Source organism: Triturus cristatus, chromosome 8, assembly GCF_964204655.1.
Source record: "Triturus cristatus chromosome 8, aTriCri1.1, whole genome shotgun sequence".
Taxonomy (NCBI): Eukaryota; Metazoa; Chordata; class Amphibia; order Caudata; family Salamandridae; genus Triturus; species Triturus cristatus.
Genome location: NC_140591.1, coordinates 1,277,638,930 through 1,277,656,539, shown reverse-complemented (window position 1 = coordinate 1,277,656,539; position 17,610 = coordinate 1,277,638,930). Strand labels below are relative to the sequence as shown.

The window sequence follows — 17,610 nt, the reverse complement described above, 5'->3', positions numbered from 1 at the left end:
AGTGAATTTTTGTTTGTGAGAAAGTACGTGAATAGGTGAATGAATCGATGAGTGCGTCCACAGATGTATACATTAGTGACTGAGCGCATGCATAGATGAGTTAATGAATAAATGTATGAATGAATGAGCAGGTAAGTGCATGACTTGATGAACAGGTGAGTTCATTGATATAGATAAGTGCATTGAAGGATCAATGGTAAATGAGTAAATACATGAATGGATATATGGGTTTATATGGTGAAATGGAAGATTGATAGACCTTGGTGTCTTTTTGAAGAATACTCTTCGTGATGCAATGATCAGTACCGCTTGCCCCCTTGCCAGTGCTATACTGACTACATCCTGTTCACTCACCTTAATCCCATTCTGCAAAAAGGAATTGCACCTAGGCTCAGCTCCTCTGAATGTGACAGAGAGCAAACACAGGCTGAACTGCGCCTGGAAGAAAAAAGGTGAGCAGCGGACTCCCTCTACCTATCAACCACATCTGAGCATCAAACACTAAGAGCAGCCTGCACCAAGCACGATATGTGATGTGCCCATCACTAAGGCCCACTATTAAGTGAAAGTTAAGTTCTGATCCTAGCGCACTGGTCAGTGTATGGAACACCTTCTAGTTGCTTGACACGATTCATCACTTCCCAGACGTCTGCTATCCAGTGGTAGAAATCTCTTGGTTGAACCTGAGACGCAAAGGGTAGAAGAGCGTATAGTCAAGCCTTTCCCACCCATACATACACACTATGGAACTCCTTACCTGAACAACAATTATGTTATGGCTTGCTTCTGCCTTTTAAGAAATCCTTTAAAATGTACCTTTAATATTGTGGTCTAAGATGTATGATACCCGGATTCCCTATTGGTTGTTCAGAATGTTCTGGTGGTTGTATGTCTTTTGGCTTGTGTGAAGGTAGGTCCAGCTGTGTTTGTGTAGGGTTGGCTGTAGACGTATTAATGTCTGTGTGTGTGGGGGGGGGTAAATGTAGTAATATGTGCAATCTGTGTCAATGTATATGTGAATGTGTCGGTGAATGCACAGCAACAAAGCCAAAGCTAGTGGATGTGTTAATGCTTGTTGGGAGGTTATTCCTATGTTCATAGTAGAACAACAATTCTTAAAATAAAACTGCTTTTGATGACAGCACTATATATAAGCTATGACATTAGATGGTGCTAATATTTAACCATGTTATTTGTGTCTGTCTGTAATTAACGCTATTGCTTTTGGAAACACGGGTGAAACATACCTTCATCCTCCTTGTTGTTTAAGCCTACATTCTACTTACCTCTATGATAACAAAATAAACATGACTGTGAAAGGCTCTGCACCTTTTTGTACAATTACTGCCTTTCAACACTTTAAGAAAAAATGTGTTTTTTGCTACAAGGAAACTTTTAAAGTGTACACCACGTGTGTCCAGATTCCTACAGTAGAGTTCTTGGCTTACTTCGTAAATAGTCGAACTCGCTGACAAAACACTTTTTCTCAGAGAGATTCCACACAAGATGAATATGAATATTTCAGCTTGAGCTAATGGTGCTTGTGCTTTGGTGTGCGGCATCTATGGCAGCTCTGACCCAGTACATTCTACACATGGCCATCCAAAGGCAAGGTGAGGGAGAAAGTAGACCCACACGTAATCCCATTACACAGATGGGCATTAGGAGGATGATATATAAAAAACATCTATAAGGAATGCAAACATGAAATCAGAATGTTGTCTGAGAGGGTTCCTAGCTTTTCAACCACATATGTGACAATTTGGTGCCTGGTCCCCTCCCCTTAAGGGACAAGAATATGGGATACCTGTAGCAGTGTTTGGCATAGTAGATTAACTTCATCTCTTGTAAAGCCTCTTCATCTGGTCTTCCATTCATACACACTCTCTGTACTCACTCTTTCACCATCTGTTCTTTCTCACTACTATACAATTGGCCCTTGGACAATATGAGGCAATCGTTTGATGACAAATGGACAAGTTCCTCAAGAAGTCTTTTGGAAGGTCTGAAGTGAAGTGAATTCCATTATCTGCAGTAAGAATCTTCTGTATGCCTTTGTTATAAAACACTTCCTTAAGAAACTCAGTGTTCACATTAGTGGTTGCATTGTATACACATTTCAACTTGACTTGATTGGAATGATAATGAGTACCAGTGTAATTATTTTTAGGGAAACACTTCCTGTCTATGGAACCAGTTATGTCCAAAGCTACTTGAACCCATGGATAAACAGGTACCCCTACAAGCGAAAGGAATTTTCTGACAATTTTAAATTTGTCACTGCAGGACAATTGTAGCAAGACAATACTTTATTCTCAACTTGAGAGTGTAACCCAGGCTATCAGTAACATTCCCTGAGTTTTGATTTAGTCATGCTCCTTCCTAGATGTCCCTCATGAGCCAGATTAAGTGACTTTCTTCTTCTTGCAGGTGGTGGGTCTAGTTTGTTTCATCTGTTCATTTTTAAATTTCACTAACCTTTTAAACAATCAAAAGTATCCCCATGTTTTGTAGGCCAACCCTTATAGATTCCATCACAAAGTTCTTTTACTTCAGTGTCATTCCTCACACACTTTTCCATTCACCTTCTTTCACACCTGACATGAACTGAAAGTATATAATCTTCTATCACACCTTTGTCATAACTCTGTGAATCTAAAGACATATGAGAAAGGCAATGACTGCTACATTCTCACAACCTGGGAAACTTTTAAAGTGTACACCACGTGTGTCCAGATTCCTACAGTAGAGTTTTTGGCTTACTTCGTAAATAGTCGAACTCGCTGACAAAACACTTTTTCTCAGAGGGATTCCACACAAGATGAATATGAATATTTCAGCTTGAGCTAATGGTGCTTGTGCTTTGGTGTGCGGCATCTATGGCAGCTCTGACCCAGTACATTCTACACATGGCCATCCAAAGGCAAGGTGAGGGAGAAAGTAGACCCACACGTAATCCCATTACACAGATGGGCATTAGGAGGATGATATATAAAAAACATCTATAAGGAATGCAAACATGAAATCAGAATGTTGTCTGAGAGGGTTCCTAGCTTTTCAACCACATATGTGACAATTTGGTGCCTGGTCCCCTCCCCTTAAGGGACAAGAATATGGGATACCTGTAGCAGTGTTTGGCATAGTAGATTAACATCATCTCTTGTAAAGCCTCTTCATCTGGTCTTCCATTCATACACACTCTCTGTACTCACTCTTTCACCATCTGTTCTTTCTCACTACTATACAATTGGCCCTTGGACAATATGAGGCAATCGTTTGATGACAAATGGACAAGTTCCTCAAGAAGTCTTTTGGAAGGTCTGAAGTGAAGTGAATTCCATTATCTGCAGTAAGAATCTTCTGTATGCCTTTGTTATAAAACACTTCCTTAAGAAACTCAGTGTTCACATTAGTGGTTGCATTGTATACACATTTCAACTTGACTTGATTGGAATGATAATGAGTACCAGTGTAATTATTTTTAGGGAAACACTTCCTGTCTATGGAACCAGTTATGTCCAAAGCTACTTGAACCCATGGATAAACAGGTACCCCTACAAGCGAAAGGAATTTTCTGACAATTTTAAATTTGTCACTGCAGGACAATTGTAGCAAGACAATACTTTATTCTCAACTTGAGAGTGTAACCCAGGCTATCAGTAACATTCCCTGAGTTTTGATTTAGTCATGCTCCTTCCTAGATGTCCCTCATGAGCCAGATTAAGTGACTTTCTTCTTCTTGCAGGTGGTGGGTCTAGTTTGTTTCATCTGTTCATTTTTAAATTTCACTAACCTTTTAAACAATCAAAAGTATCCCCATGTTTTGTAGGCCAACCCTTATAGATTCCATCACAAAGTTCTTTTACTTCAGTGTCATTCCTCACACACTTTTCCATTCACCTTCTTTCACACCTGACATGAACTGAAAGTATATAATCTTCTATCACACCTTTGTCATAACTCTGTGAATCTAAAAACATATGAGAAAGGCAATGACTGCTACATTCTCACAACCTGGTAAACGTTTTATCTTGAAGTAAAATCCATCCAACATTAACTACTGTCCAAAAATCCCAGAGGTGGTTTGGTCTTAACTCTTGGAAGAGCAAACATATGTTATTGGTTCGTGGTCTGTCCTTATCACTAAAGGGATTGACCATAAGAAAAGCGTAGAATGTTTAACTAGCTAGTAACATGAGAGTGCTTCCCGCTCTATTACAGAGTAAGTGGATTCTGCATCTTTTAATGTGGAAGCAAACACCACTACTTGTTCCTTCCTGTTCACAACACGTTATGAATGAGCACTTTTTTGCTTGCTTGATTGGTCAGAATAATTCTTCTTTATGCCTCAAAGTTGTTAATGGTAGAGGTAAGGCAATATCCTCCTTTACTCCCACAAAGGCCTTTTTACATTCGGATGACCGATTAGAATGCACTACATTCCTAATAAGTGCCTTTCTCAGTTCTACTTTGACTGAGTAATGTTTTACGAACTTTGCATGAACTCAGCAAATCCCAGAAAGGAATTACTTTCTTCCTTACCAGATGGCGGGAAGAGCTTTCATCAATGCCTTAACCAGGTTCAGCTTAGACTTGGTTCCATTACAGGATGTATGACCTAAATATTCAACTGACGCTATATGAGTGCAACACTTTTCCCTTCTAATTCTGATACCTGCATTTTTTAATTTCTGTAATACTGACCAAAGAGTATGTTTTTGGACTTCTTCCAAGGTACCATAGCAAAGCATGTCATTCTGATAACAAAGGACGCTGGGTTCCCTACGTAATATGTTCTGCATGATCCATTGAAAAAAGGCAGCTGCTGAAGTAAGCCCAACAAACATTGTAATGTACCTGCATGCACCAAGTGTAGTTATATACTATATCAGTCAATGTGAACCAGATGCATTTCTACACTTGAGGGTGTGCTGAGGCTAAGTCAAGTACACTAACACAAGAAGTATCCTTGACTTGCCTATTTAGGCCTACTACCCCTCTTAGGCCATAGGCCATCCACCAGGACTCTCCAGCCATCTCTGTCTTGGGCTTTTCTTTCAATCTGACCCCAGGTGTAGCCCATTTCCTTGCAGTCAGCCTCAAGCCCTCATACCAGGTGTTTCTTGGGCTTCCTCTTTTCCTTTTTCCGTAAAGGTTCCAGGTCAGGGCTTGCCTGGTGTTGTTTGACACGGGCTTGAAGGGGGTGTGACCTATCCGGCCACAGCATCTTTTCATGATTTTTTAATGGACAGAGTGTTGGGAAGTCTGCTGCCATAGGTTGTTGTTGCTGAGGGAGTTTGGCTAGCAGATTTGGAGGATATTTCTCAGACAGGTGTTGATGAAGGTATTGACTTTGTTGGTGGTGGTCACTGTTGTCTTCCAGGTTTCTGCTTCATACAGAAGGGCCAATTTTACGTTGGTTTTAATAAGCGTGATCTTGGTTTGCCCTGTTAGTTTCTTGGAGCCCCAGCTCTTCTTTAGCTGAAATAAGGTAGCCCTTACTTTGCCGATTCTTGCCTTGATGCCGGCATCTGTGACGCGCTGCTTGTTTATGATACTGCCCAGGTAGGTAAAGGCCTCAACCCCTTCCAGTGCATCACCTGCAAAAGTGACTGCAACTGTGCTGGGTGTGTTAGCCTTCAGGATCTTGATTTTTTCCCTGTGGATGTTGAGGCTAAGTTGTGCTGATGTGGCTGCCACATTGTCGGTCTTCCCTAGCGTCTGTTGATGGGTATGAGAGAGTAGGCCCAGGTCGTCTGCAAAGTCCAGGTGGGTAAGCTGCGTCCAAGGTGTCCACTGGATCCCATTTCTTCTTCCTGCTCCTGCTGTGGATATCTTCATGATCCAGTCTATGGCCAGCGGGAAAAGAAAAGGCGAGAGCAAACAACCCTGGTGGATTCCCGTCCTCACTTAGAAGGCTTCTGTGAGTTATCATCCATGGACTATCTTGCAGGTCATTTCCTTGTAAGAGTTCCTGATGGTTCTTATGAGTTTATATTGCACACCGTAGTGGGGGAGGAGTTCCCAAAGGGTCTATCTGTCCATGCTGTTGAATGCCTTTTCATAGTCATTGAAATTTACATAGAGAGGGGGGAGTTCCATTCCATCGACTGCTCACTGATGATGTGCAGTGTTACCATCTGGTCTGTGAAGATCTATCTTTGTGGAAGCCGGCTTGCTGGTCTCTCAACTGTGCCTCAACTTGTTCCTTCATTCTGTAGAGGATAACTCTCTTGAACACTTTGCCTGGGGCTGATAAAAGAGTTATCCCACAGTAGTTTGCGCAGTTACTTTGGTCTCCTTTCTTGTGGATTTTGATGAGATATCCCTCCTTGAAGTCTGATGGCACCTTTTTCTCTTCCCAGATCCTTCCAAACAGGGGTTTGAGAATGTCTACTGATGTTCAATTGTCTGCCTTCAGTGCCTTCGCAGGAATGTTATCAGGTTCCACTACCTTACCATTTCTCAGAAGAAGAGAGAAAGGAAAAGAAAGCTTCAGTCAACACCAGCTGAACAAAAGCAGAAAAAGCGAACGCTCAGGGCAAGGACACCTGACCCAACAATGAAGCAAAGAGAAACTTAAGAGCAGACAAGCGAAGATTCATCGATGGCCTTGTCACAGATGCCCAGGCACCCTATTACGAATAGGGTGCACTTTTGTTGTTTGCACCATGGCGCACCTTCCAAAATATGCACCCTGCACAAACAAGGAAAGTGCACCATACTAGAAAGAATATGCTGCACCAAAGGCAGTCGCAAACTCATGCTACCCTGGAAGCAGCACATTCAAGTGAAATATGGAGCAGCTGTTTAAAAGCTGCTCCATGTTTTGCTGTGCAGGCGGAACACTTTAAGGGGATTAGAGATCCCCTTGTGGACGGCTGCAGTGGGATGTCTGAGGGGTCCATGGGACTCTGTTTCTCCCCCAACCCCATACAGCTGCCTTTTGAAGACACACTGTAAGTGAGACATATTTTTGTGGTGCACTGAAAGTGTGCCTCTTAAGGGCATGTTTGCCTCTGCGCCGGCGTCGGTAATTCAGTGTGGGCACAGAGGCAAAGTGATTCCCTCATATGCATGGGGCACATCCCCATGCATAATATCGCTGGTGCAACATGTGCACCAGCGCTAACTGTATTGAAGAATGGGATGCACAAACCTCTGCGGCTCCTTCTATAATGCCATTGTGCCCCGGGGACACTCAAAGCAGATGTATATGCTCGTTGCGCCCCTGGGGTTCAATACGGGTCCAGAAAGCAGCAAGCCATAGAAACTTGAAGGAACTCTATGATATAAAGAGGAAATTCTCCAGCAGATACAGCTAGCCAAAAAGTCCTGTTAAAGACAAAGCTGGGAAGATAATCATGGGTAATGAAGGCCAACAACAAAGATGGGCGGAGCTCTTAGAAGACCTGCTGAACCAGCCAGTGCCGCAGTCTCCACCAGGTAGACAGCCAGTCGACAGAGACTAGCCAATTGACTGTAGCAGACCACCCAAGGAAGAAATACGGCAAGCCATCAAATATCTATCCTTGACTAGACTCAGCATATCTTGTATTCTCAGTAATGGATATTTTTCTACCTTAATTTGGTTATTTAAATCTCGAAGATCCACGCACAGCCTGATATCAGAACCAATGGATTAGGAAGTTATGAGGCCAACCATTCTGAACCGTAAATGGGTTCAACTATACCTTGTTGAAACAGCCTGTTTAATCTGAGGGGTTCATACATTAAATGTGGAATATGACGAACCTTGTGTCCCACATGTTTTGCATTAGATTTTAACTTGATGCAATGGTGTTATCCAGATAACAACCCAAATTGATCAGTTCATACCTATGGAAAATCATTACCAACACCTACCTCCTTCCCATAAAATGATTTGTGAACTGGTAATACAGGATCTTGTTGGTGTCTCCCCTTAACAAGATAGATCAGGTTTCTGCTATGTATACTTTGCATGCTGTAGACCTCCTCTTGAATGAAATTTTCATTTGAACCATTACTTTCATGGATATTGGTTCACCATTCTAGCCCCACTGTTTGATATCTGGATGTTCTAACTCAAGGAAATTGTCACAGAATAATTGAGAAAAGGTTTGACTGTTTAGTAACGTATAGAGGGAGAAGAATCAGCAAAACCTGTAACTATTCTTCAATCCAACATAATGTCACAAGGACGTTTTCTATGTCATAATTTTCAAGTATTTGAAACATCAGTTTCCTTTCTTCTTTTTCACATTGTTCAAACCATGTTGATACTTTTGCTAACACAATCTCTATATACACATGCAAAGTGGCCTTTCTTGCCACACTTGTGACACATAGCATTCCTTGCCCGACAGTTGCTGTTATTTGCCAAATGGTTCTTAATACCACATCCGTAGCATTTGTTCCATTCTTTAAATTGGGACATTTTGGAATCAGTGTTGCCTGCATTACTGTACCAATATTTATCTTTCTTGAAGTCTTTAACTCTCTTTTACTCACTACGGTGTGCACTCTATTATGCTGGCTATATATGCTGGGTCTTTTAAATTTGGATTTTTAGATAATAGTTTATCTTGTATGTGCATTGCTTTTACATCATACTAGTTGCTCTGAGATAAGAAAATTACACAAAGCTCCAAAATTTAAATTTTGCAAGTCCCTTTTCAAAAGAGCTATATATGCGTCTACCTATTCATTGTAACCTTGAACCCTGGCTAAAAATGATCTATCCAAATTGATTTTCTAGTTTTCTCAGAGCAATTTGATAAGCATCCAATTGAGCATTTTGTCCCTCTCTTCCAACTTTATGTTGGTCTTGTAGTTTCTCAAAAACCTTTCTTCCTCGCACCACGAAATTGTTTAATAAAACATGTTGTTTTCATAGTGGCTAACACATTTCTCCTCATTTGCTATATGATATGATTCAGAATGGTGCACCTTTTATTTCCATAGAATGATCGGTTCACCTAATCATTTTAAAACGGAGGAGTTTGTCACATGCTTGCTGTAGACATGTTCCAAAAAAGAAAAAAAAAGAACAATAATAATACTTCAATAACTTCAGTTAGTAAATACAGCACAATGGCTGAAACTTAAATTCTGTTACTTCGCACACAAAGCATTTCGTGCAGTTACCTGCTATATGTATAGTGATATATACTGCTAGTGATATTTAGTGGAAGCACAGAGCCCAGGTATAAAAGCTGAAAGCAGACCAATAAAGAAATGTGTGCAATAAGTACATGCTCTGCACTGCCCTCATTTACCTTCCTACATGTGAAGAGCAAATTCTTAACAGCAGGGCTGGAAAGGAGGAGAAACACATGTGCTGAAGTGAGATCACATTGGCAAAGCAGGCTCCAGCTCACACTCACTGGTAGAAAGATGGTAACTTCTGTTTATCTGGATACTAAACTCAGGAATACAACAAGCACCATAGATGATGTTGCAGTAATCCTCCATGTGCTGGGCCACTCTCCAATCTTCATCTTCCCACTTGTGTCACACACAACAGTACTCTGGAGTTGCTGGTGTTCCGTGACACAGTGGTGGTGACTGGAGATGGACCTCATTGCTCCTCCTCAATGTGAAAAGAGGAAAAATGCTGCCACTCCTGTTGACTGGCATGACTTCACTGAATGACTGTCCTGTGGGATGACTCAAAATGTACATGATATTGCCAGCAAGGTAATAGCTGAGGGAGTCAATTCTATTGCCCTTCTCTATGTATAGAGTCTGCTGGTCTAATCCAAAATATCAATGAAACTTCCACCAAAAGATTTTTTGAGGGCGGCTTATTGACACATTGTTTCTGCAAGTGGAGCAAGCCAAGTCTATATCCAGGCTTATACTCAATACACGGGAGCTACATTTTCTTTAGTTGATCCTGTCACACTTCCTGCACTGAACTATTTATTTAGGGTCATTTTAAAACTTTCTAAAATTGTTTGATGTGTTACACTCTTGCAGTTCAACTTGGATATTGTTCAATACATTCACTATCCTTTCCTTTCCATACATGTCTTATGATTCAAGCATTGTGGTCTGATATCATCATCTCTAGTTCTAGGATGAGCCCTTTAGTGCATAAGGCACTTGACCAGGATGTCCATTATACAGGAACACAGTGCAGATGAAGGCAGAATGAGCTAGAAGGATGTGTGTAAGAACTCCTGATTTCTCTATGGTGTTTGTATGTGTGCCCTCCTAAGACAGTACCTCAAAATGCTGACACCTCTTCAATGAGGGACACATCTCCTGATCCTATTTTTTTTAAGTTGCTGTGTTCTTGGACAACTTTATTCCTCACTGTTCGCAATAGGAAATAGCAGTTCTCTTGCGGACTGGTGAGCTGCCTGAGAAGCTCTACATTGTGACTTTACACCGATGTTTGCAGCGCTATCTGCAATAGCCTGGGATACTATGGCCCAATTACGGTTGCCCCGATTAACTGTGATATGTGCAGTAACTCCGGATATCGCAATTACAGATTGAGTGATAAGCGCCACACGCCTGAATACTGTTCAGCAGGTAGTCCTGTCAAACATTATCAGAGGAAAATGCAGTAAGCACCAAATTCTGTAATTTATGCCTTATTTTCAGGGCAGTAATCATATTTGTGTGCTATTTATCACACTGATATGGTCCAATCCCTGCGGTTCTATCATGTGTCATCAATATCACATACTGTTCCTGGATGTCATTAAACTGGACCTAAGAGTCACAGCAGCATCTTGAGGCAGAGGCGCAGCCAAACACCTCCATCCTAAAACTATGCACTTGAGATGCATTATGGGTTTCTTTTGATGTAGATTCACTACTTGCAGATAACACTGATGATTTCCTCAGCTGACTTTGGTGCAGTTGCAGGACATCCAAGCAGCCAAAGTGGCATTGTAGGTTTCCTCTAATAGACCCTTATTACAGACTCTTGATTTGGCTAAGCAGCCTAAAGTGAAACATGGCAGGCTCTCAGTGTCATGCAGAGACTACCATCCTAAAAGTTGCAACCATTAAGCATGGTGTGGTAATGTTCACCTCTTTCTGAGACTTGGTCTTCTTCAACAAAGGACGCCAAAAGTAACTTAAAGCAGAAATCAGCATCCTTGATAGGGCTGCACACTTCGTACGGTTCTGTATCAGGGGTAAAAAAACAAGTTACCATTACTGTATGAAAAGGAGCCATCTACCAAGTTGGAGAAAAAATGACTTTTTCTTATGTTTCCACCAGATTTTGTTATTTTTATTGACCTAGATTGTTGCTGTCTTACCCATCTAGGCAGTGAGTGGCTGGAAATCAACTCAGACTAGATATGATTTCCCTATAAAACGTGGTAGCTAATTTGGGCGAACTAACATATCTGTCTTTTGAGTGTGTGCAAACTGTTCAAGTGGCATAAAAGGGGAATACCACATGGAGACCACTGCAAAGCTTTCAACACACATATGTGGGACTGAAACCCAGTATATGGAATAAAATGTAGCCATGCTACACTGAGAGAGAGTCTCAGTGTTGGAATGTGAAAATATACCTATTTATGACATTCCTATGGTAGATCTTGTTGGGATTAGGACCTGCACGGATATCCACTGATGTCAGTCCCAAAATTCCTACCTTTATGCGCAAGAAACATAAATATGACCCCATTCCCAAGTCTATAACCAAAGGAAAGGGATGTAAATAGAAAGACCTATTCTGAACTAAGGAGGTATTGTGGCTGGTCGGAATGTTTTGTCAAATGAGGGATTGCATAAGAACCTAAGGCCATATTAGTGCAAAACATACCAGACCACAGGATTATAGATAGTTAATCAGTTCCCCAACCCAGTGTATATATAGCACAAGATTCTTTTAGATTTCGCCTGCTTCTCCACAGGTACAGAGGCTGCCGAGCTCAAGTTTAACCAGGGCACAGCCATCACAGGAGAACTGAACACCTCAGCATAAAATATTAAGGGCTTCATTTTTGAGTCCCCTTGCGCACCGTAACATTACTTTGTGGCGCAATATGCCCCGGAATATTTACAAGGCAATGTAAAGCCACTTTACGTGGCTTTTCATGGCCTTCTAAATATGTGCCCCTTTCATGCAGAAAACTGCATGAAAGGGGCATTCCATTGGTGTTGCTGGGGCATTCTCATGCAACACCCAGGGAATCTGAAGCATTCTCAGATTTACAAGAAGTCGTAAACCTGGGAATGCATCAGAATCTAGCGCTACCCCAGGGGTGGCGTTAGGGAGGTGCAAAGAGGAGAAGATTTTCATTTTTCCTTGTTTTTTTCCTTTTTCTATGTGTGCTGCATTCTGCAGCACAGAAAGATAGAGAAATCGCATAAGGTGTCCCTTCCTACACAAAATCAATCAGTCCCGCAACGCAGGCACCCTTGCACCTGCGTTGCTGAATGGCAGCCTATTGTGTGCCGGGGAAAAGGACAGGAATGCGCCGCATCCCATATATATGGTGCATTCCTTCCCTTTTGTTTTGACGTAGGGCATCGTAGCAATATTCCTTGTACAAAAGAAATACCATTTGAGGCCCTGAACATGAGGAAAACCAAGGACCTCTACAAAACAAATGTGCAGGACGGAGAAATCCAGCTGGGAAACTTACAGCACACAAGAAGCTGAAAGGCAAGCACCCTCATGCTGATTCTTCTTATGCAGACCTGGAACCTTTCTTGTGGTATCTCCTACTTGACCTGCGTGTCTTCAGTGTCTCACAGTATTGTATGCCCGAGTATCCACAAGCTGCCCTCCACCTCTTCATAGACCTATCACTGTTCTATTCTTCCACCTGATGCATGTTGCTAGTAACAATTTTGTTTGAGTTTCGTCTGAATCTTTCTGATCCTGGCATGAAGGAGAGTGATTACTTATAGGTCTGACATTAAGTAGTCAGCTGTAGGTGTGCCTAGAAGCAGCAAGACTCAGATGCATGGTTCTAAGATTTAAAAAAAAGGATAGATGCTGTGCTTCCTTATCTGTGTCAAAGCAAAACTTGGCCGGAAGTGCACTTTGGTCAACATCTAATATATAGCTCTGAGCAATTTTCAAATGCCATTCGTGAATGAATGATTAAATGAATGACAAACTTATATAGCGTGAACAAATACGTGTGAAAGTTTAGCTTGAAAGCAGCTACATACCCCACCCTCTCCATAGTTTACTAATTAGGGACAAAAAATACTTTGATGAAAATTCCTTTTATTGCAAATATCACATTATTGACTTACAGAAATGTTGCTACCTGTGTTCCTTAAATCGAATTGAAAACCAGTTTTCCAAAACTACTACTGATTATAATCTTACAGAGCACCAGTGATTACTTTTTGACTCATCTTCCCAGCCTGGGAATTAGGTGGGAAAAATGCAAATGGCTCACAAATAGAAAGCTCCCAGAAACAATGATCTTCCTGTCTCTCTGGCCTGCTCCTGCATGGCAGCATTCCATTGGGGCACAATGTTGGTGATTAAATGAATAGACACACCAAGGACTGACAGGTCAGCATTTCCTTATATTTAATAAACACCTGGAATAGGATAGAGTAGGTAAGGCCGCAGACCCACACAAAGAAGCCTTATTCCTTTTGTAACATGTAATGGAAACAACTCCAAGGAATTCCGTGGCAGGAAGGGATCTCAAAGACACCTTTACACCGCACCCCACCCCGCACCACCACTGTTCAGGAAAGTTCTGGCATAGGCTGACTTTTAGCAAAGCTCATGAAATCCAGGATGATAAGAAAATCAAGACAGTGGTATTGAATTCCTTTATGCCTAAGGAAGGCCTATTGACTGATCAAGCTTTCTTTTATAATCTTGAACACCAAATTCCACTCTGAGAGACAAGCAAGGTTGAAAGGGGATCAGAGCTTATGCAGGAGTGTCTACTGCTGTGAATTAGTGGAAGATTGGTTGCAAAGAAGTAAGATTCCAAAGGAACAGGGTCAGCTGTGTAATTGTCAAGAAATCCAACTGGGCCAGTTACGGGGTACCCATGGAACACTCCTGGAATGTCTGTAGACCAGTAGCGGTCCGTGGAGGGAGTTCCGTGGGGCGGTGAGGCGGGGCAGGGGAGGGGCAGGGTGGGGAAATGTAAACACCGGAATATAGATGAACGGAGGTAAGTACACATTTAAATAAATAAAACGAATTCCTTTGCAAGCGCTGCATCGCATTTTGCCCCACCCTGCCCATCCCCCGCCCCGCCTTACCGCCCCACGGAACTCCCTCCACGGACCGCTACTGCTGTAGACAATTTGGGCACCAGAAAATAAGACAATTAGCCTTTGTGGCTTGGGACAAGATGCTAAGCCTCAGTGGCTGCTTTTCCCGAGTTTGTCTTACTTGGAGCAGATGAGTAGGATGATCGAAAAGTTACTTTGAGACCATGAAAACGAGATGTCTACCTTTGTGAAATCCAGTTCCAGCATTGGCTTCTAGCCTTGGCCCACTAAAGGATTTCAACCTCCAAAAATTCTTCTAAGGGTGAAGGTAAAACTGTTCGCCAGACAACCCGCTCACCCTTTTCTGGCCCCAGCAACATTATGCCTAAATACTAGTCCTCCATAGAACATTAGCAAGGGTTGAATCAGCAGCCTCTCTTCAACCTCGTACCATCACCGGCCTACCGCAAAGAATTTTGAAACTGTAAACAGTGCACCCTTGGGTAACATTAACTTTATAGCTTCCAGTTGGTTTCTATTGATTTCTCTTTGCTAGCCCTTAAAATGTGTGACGCCTGCGCTACTAAACCAGTTCTAGTTTATGGAGCCTTTTTAATCATTAGATGTAATCCTTTTTTCCATTTGAGGCATATTTATTTCAAAATTTTTGTTTATGGTGCTCTTGTTATTTTGTAACCTGAATGAATTATAGAACATTTACGGCTGATCACACAATTCTTCTCAAGAGAGGCATTTTGTTCAGTGTAGCGTCCACCAACTACACAACATGGTGACCTTTGTGGCAGCTTTTCTACATACGTGAGGACAATCTAACTCTGGCTTTAAGGGTGGGATCTGGCTGACGAAATCTCCTCTGCCCCACGCTAGCCACAGGTGCTCAGTAGGCAAGGAGAAGTATCAGAGCATCATTTTGTGCTTCTCCACGTTGAACTGAAGCTTAAGTCATTGCGGCGTTTTTTTAAAAGGTACATTTTTTATGTAAGATAGATAAACAGATAGATAGACAGACAGACAGACAGATAGACAGACAGACAGGTAAACATGAAGATAGATAGATAGATAGATAGATAGATAGATAGATAGATAGATAGATGGATGGATGGATGGATGGATGGATGGATGGATGGATGGATGGATGGATGGATGGATGGATGGATGGATGGATGGATGGATGGATGGATGGATGGATGGATGGATGGATGGATGGATGGATGGATGGATGGATGGATGGATGGATAGATAGATAGATAGATAGATAGATAGATAGATAGATAGATAGATAGATAGATAGATGGATGGATGGATGGATGGATGGATGGATGGATGGATGGATGGATAGATAGATTTGCTTGATAGACTGAACAGATGCTGCAAACTATATATTTCCAGTCGAAATGTAATGTAATGTAATTCATTTAAGTATGGGACGTAACGTTTTATCATGCTAAGCAATATGGCACTCCAAAATATTCAAACATTACAGAAATATCAGTATTTCATGCACTGTTATTCTTATAAAATATGAAGTATTGATGCCATGAAGCATTTAAATCGCAAAACGTTAAATTGGTTTCCTTTCTTCATTCTTAGAGGCAAGATATACGGACTTTGTGTACTAAACCTGTCTATCGGAAATGTACCCTCTGGATGGCCACTGCATCTGTATTTTTAACCGTCATCTTTGTAATTGTCATCAGTTTAATTATGTATTCAAGTAAGTACTTTGCAACGCTTCAGAACTTACAGTTCTTTGAAGAATATCCTGATGCTGCAGGTAAAGGCTGAAATGAAATGAAGAGTCGTAATCTTTTCACTACCTTACTTTGTCTGTGTTTCTCTGTGTTTGTGTATGTGTGTGTGTGAATGCATGCCTTTGTGTACCCAACACACGTGCCTAGATCTTTTCACGTTTTTGACCCACAGTAATAATAATTGTAACCGAATAAAACATTTTTTTAAAGAAGCATTCTAATTTATATATATTCACACATGTATTACAACAGCGCAAACCCCAAATTCCAGGTTATTACTATAGTATAAGTTACCTACCAAAAATACTCCTGTCTTTTTCCTCGACTGCATCCTCTACTTATTGCTGTTCTACAAAATCCACACTTCATGAGTAGATACCAAAATGAGGGAGAAGCAGGCGCTGCAGGGGTGCTGGAGCAATTTTCGGAGTGGGTTTGCTGCCATCAATGTTACATCAGTGAAGTCATAGGGTTTGTGAACAATCCAAGCGTCACACAAAGAATAAATATAGCAAATAACCCACGCCCGCCAATTCTGCAAAAAAAGTGATCTTGGTGTAGTATGTAGCCGATGTTGCGTTCTGGAGCTCACTGTGGGAAATATATTACTAAAGAATGGTGTGGTAGCACTCTGTAATTTACTGACAGCACATTTTCCACTGAAACGGCCACAAAAATTGCACTGACATGCAGTTTTACTAATAAAACTATAAAGGGGACAAACCATAAAGTATGGAAATTGGGTTTCAGCAAATATCTATCATTTGTACATCACCAAGTAATGTGTCTTGATTTGTTTTGATACTGTGGCACCCCAAGCACCCCTACTTCCAGCGCCTATGAGACGCTGTGGGAGTCATTGACGTTTTGATGACAAAGGGCCTGTAGCAGTATTTACTTCTTGCAGTCAATCCTTTGCCTTAAGTGAAGCTCTCAGAATTCCAATATTCTGTTACAAGTTTCTGTAAAAGCAAATGGGCAAATTGAATAGGCTCTGCCTATTCACTCAGTGAAAAACAATGGCCAACATTTGCTTTCCCCAGTAAACATTTCCAGTTCAGCACAGGGATACAGCTCAAACCGTCTGTTTGTAATTTCCTCTTTTTATAATCCGTCTACAATAGACTTGCACTGAAGCGCAGTACAGTTTTTCTTTCTCTCATATCTGTGTCCAAATTGACCTGATCTGTAATGTCACAGTCTTTGTATGAGGCTTCACATTTGCATAAAAACACTAGAGGGTATCTGTTCCTTAGGAAAAAAAAGTGTGCATCAGGATGGTCAATGGCAGAGGGGTACTTTCTTTTTAGGAAGAAGTGCCCTCATACACCTGTGAGGGTTTCATGCTTCATCATCGGGCTTAGCTCCTTGTGGAGTCGGCGCTGCAATACCCCAAAGGGCCCCGCAAGGGGGCTCTTTGGCGGAGGTCTTTTAAATACAGCCACCATGGTGAGTACGGGTGTGTAGGGTAAGTGAAATGGTGGATTAAAACTACCTAAGGGGTACCAATAGATATATTTAATCAAGGGCCCTCCTGGTATGAGTAAAGATTTGTGTGTAAATTGTGCTTCTAATTATGAAGAATGGCAATCTATCAATATGTGTTGGTCAGCATGTTTCACGTCTCAAGGGTTCAGGAGGGATCCGTGGTGTTTCCTCAGGACCAGAAAACTATAAA

The 17,610-nt window shown here is 41.5% G+C and overlaps 1 protein-coding gene across 1 annotated transcript in view; it reads left to right on the top strand.

Moving 5' to 3' along the window:
• C8H3orf52 (chromosome 8 C3orf52 homolog) overlaps nucleotides 1-17,610 on the top strand; it is a 162,497-nt gene that overhangs the window by 73,725 nt on the left and 71,162 nt on the right. Inside the window, exon 3 of the mRNA XM_085623003.1 lies at nucleotides 15,772-15,895. Within this exon, the coding sequence (XP_085479129.1) occupies nucleotides 15,772-15,895 (124 nt within the window). The remainder of the gene's footprint in view (nucleotides 1-15,771; nucleotides 15,896-17,610) is intronic.